Source organism: Gadus chalcogrammus, chromosome 21, assembly GCF_026213295.1.
Source record: "Gadus chalcogrammus isolate NIFS_2021 chromosome 21, NIFS_Gcha_1.0, whole genome shotgun sequence".
Classification (NCBI taxonomy): domain Eukaryota; kingdom Metazoa; phylum Chordata; class Actinopteri; order Gadiformes; family Gadidae; genus Gadus; species Gadus chalcogrammus.
The window spans coordinates 10,788,876-10,791,375 of NC_079432.1; the positions used below are offsets into that span (position 1 = coordinate 10,788,876).

At 47.2% G+C, this 2,500-nt stretch overlaps 1 protein-coding gene across 1 annotated transcript in view; it reads right to left on the reverse strand.

The window, feature by feature from the left end:
• Window positions 1-2,500, reverse strand: part of gphnb (gephyrin b) — a 43,383-nt gene that overhangs the window by 20,132 nt on the left and 20,751 nt on the right. The window contains exon 5 of the mRNA XM_056581934.1: window positions 1-24. This exon is cut by the window's left edge and continues 18 nt beyond it. Within this exon, the coding sequence (XP_056437909.1) occupies window positions 1-24 (24 nt within the window). The remainder of the gene's footprint in view (window positions 25-2,500) is intronic.

Consider the following 2,500-nt stretch of genomic DNA (forward strand, 5'->3'; position numbering starts at 1 on the left):
GGATGAACAGGAGGGGAGCCGCGCCTAGTGCCAGAGGAGAGGGGAGAGACAGACAGACAGACAGACACACACACACACACACACACACACACACACACACACACACACACACACACACACACACACACACACACACACACACACACACACACACACACACACACACACACACACACACACAAACAGACAGACAGACAGACACAAAGACACACAAACACACACACACAGAGACAGACAGACGGACAGACAGAAGAGGTGACAAGAGAACAGGGGTTAACAGTGCCAATGGCGGGCGAACGCAGACGGACACACAGAGACAGACGGGATAGACAGACGGGCGTGTTGAATGCTGGCCATGGACGCCCTTCTGTTCGGGCAGATGGGGGAAAGGCGGGGGAAATCTTTCCCAGGAGTGAGACATTGACGTTCAGTGTGGGAATGGACAAGGTGGGGGTGGTGGGGTGGGCGACAGCACAGGGGGAGGGCCACAGGGGGAGGGGCAACTGGGGGACGAGTGATGGCCGTGTGTCAATCACCCCTAGCACCACAACATCCAGTCCTCTGGGAGTGATCCACAGCCCCCCTCCATCAGCCTGATCAGTGTCTGACTCAGAGTCTGTTCCATGGTCAATGTTCAGGGTCCATCGATTTGCAAATAAGGGAAATATATTCAGAGTGGAAAGTGCATATGTGGGCCAGGTGCATGTGATCTGACAGCTAAGATGGTTTACAAATAGTAAAGTATAGTTAAGTCTGAGTTTGCATTTTAAACCAGCTTTTTTCTGTATTCATTTGTGGCAGAAAAGGCATGCGCTGACATTGCGAGACGGATCTTTCTTTATTCATGAACATGACTTGAACATGACTTTCTATTTACTGCTTGCCAATAACCAAGCACCAAGTACTGATTCCCTGTAGATAATTGGGGTTTCAAGGTCAAGCAAAACCATTTAGCAAACGGCCCAGGCTAACAGTAGAGCTCAGTACTGTTAGCCGTCACCATGGACAAACCACAAAAACGATTAACTAAATCTACTATACTTTCAAATGACATATTTAATGTTATTATAATTTATTAATGTGATGGAAAAGTAAAACATAATTATAGCAATATGGTGGTGACCCTTTTTCATACCCCAATCGCAGGATCATGGAATTGGATTTTTATATTGGTCCGGTCTGCCCACAATCTGTGTTTTTATTTATTTTTATATCTCTAAATCACAAATCATGATCCTAAGCATTTACTGTCACAACACATTCCGTCTTCAGATCTGAAGCTAAACCAGGAGTGACATGTCCTGACATTTCATGACATTTCAGTGTAAACGCCCCCGACTTAACAACTGAAGTGGCATTGGTCGGTCAAACGTGAGTCAAGTCCTCGACAGATGAACATTCCCGACACAGCAGCAGTGCTGGCAGGCTCTGGCAGGGGTACTGGAGCCTGGGCTTGGGTACGAACCCCACGGCATTCATAAGGGAACCCTAACAATCGATAACACCATCAATCACTAAATCAATACCCCCCCCCCCCCCCCCCCCCCCCCGGCTCAATAACTGCCTCTTTCGGACAAAAGGAGGAATGCAGAGTGTGCGGATTGCCAAGCACATACTGCAAAAAAATACAAATAGCACGCAAGGCACTATGAAATGAAGACGGCAGCACTTCATCCACACGTGCAAATGTGTTTATCAAAGTAGGATATTTCCGTAGCGTACAATCTACCCCCAGAAGGTCAGCCGGAGCATTGCAGCTGTGCTTTTTCCAACATTAGACATTACCCTATTCCCTGTCTCAACCCCTACCAATGCTCTCTGTTTTTCTGTCTCTTGCTCACTCTCTTTCTCTCTATCCCTCTCTCTCCCCAAAGGCACACACACACACACACACACACACACACACACACACACACACACACACACACACACACACACACGCACGCACGCGCGCACACTCACACACACACACACACACACACACACACACACACACACACACACACACACACACACACACACACACACACACACACACACACACACACACACACACACACACACACAACCACACACAAAGGAGGACCTTTTAATAACATCGGGCCGAATATCTTCCAGCTACTGTCCAACCTCCTTTACGCAGTCCTGCATAACATGCATCTGGAAAGCGACCCTCTAACAAGAGTCTGTGTTTACCCCAAGAACCCGATGATACGGTGACCTATAACACTCACTGTAACTCACACCTGACATTTAGCAGCACGGAACCATCCCACACAGCCATGATCTGGCTTTCAGATTTTCTGTTCTACAAATGCAATGCTGTTGAACATATACTGGTAGATCTCCTTCCAGGGCATTTTGGTCTCTGTTTCTATAGAGATAAGGATTGAGCAGCAGGTGGGATTCTGAGAAAAGTAAAAAATAAAAATTGCTAGGTACTCGGTTCCCCCCGCACGTTATTCAGCAACGTTGTTTTTAGAATGTTAATCAAATAAAA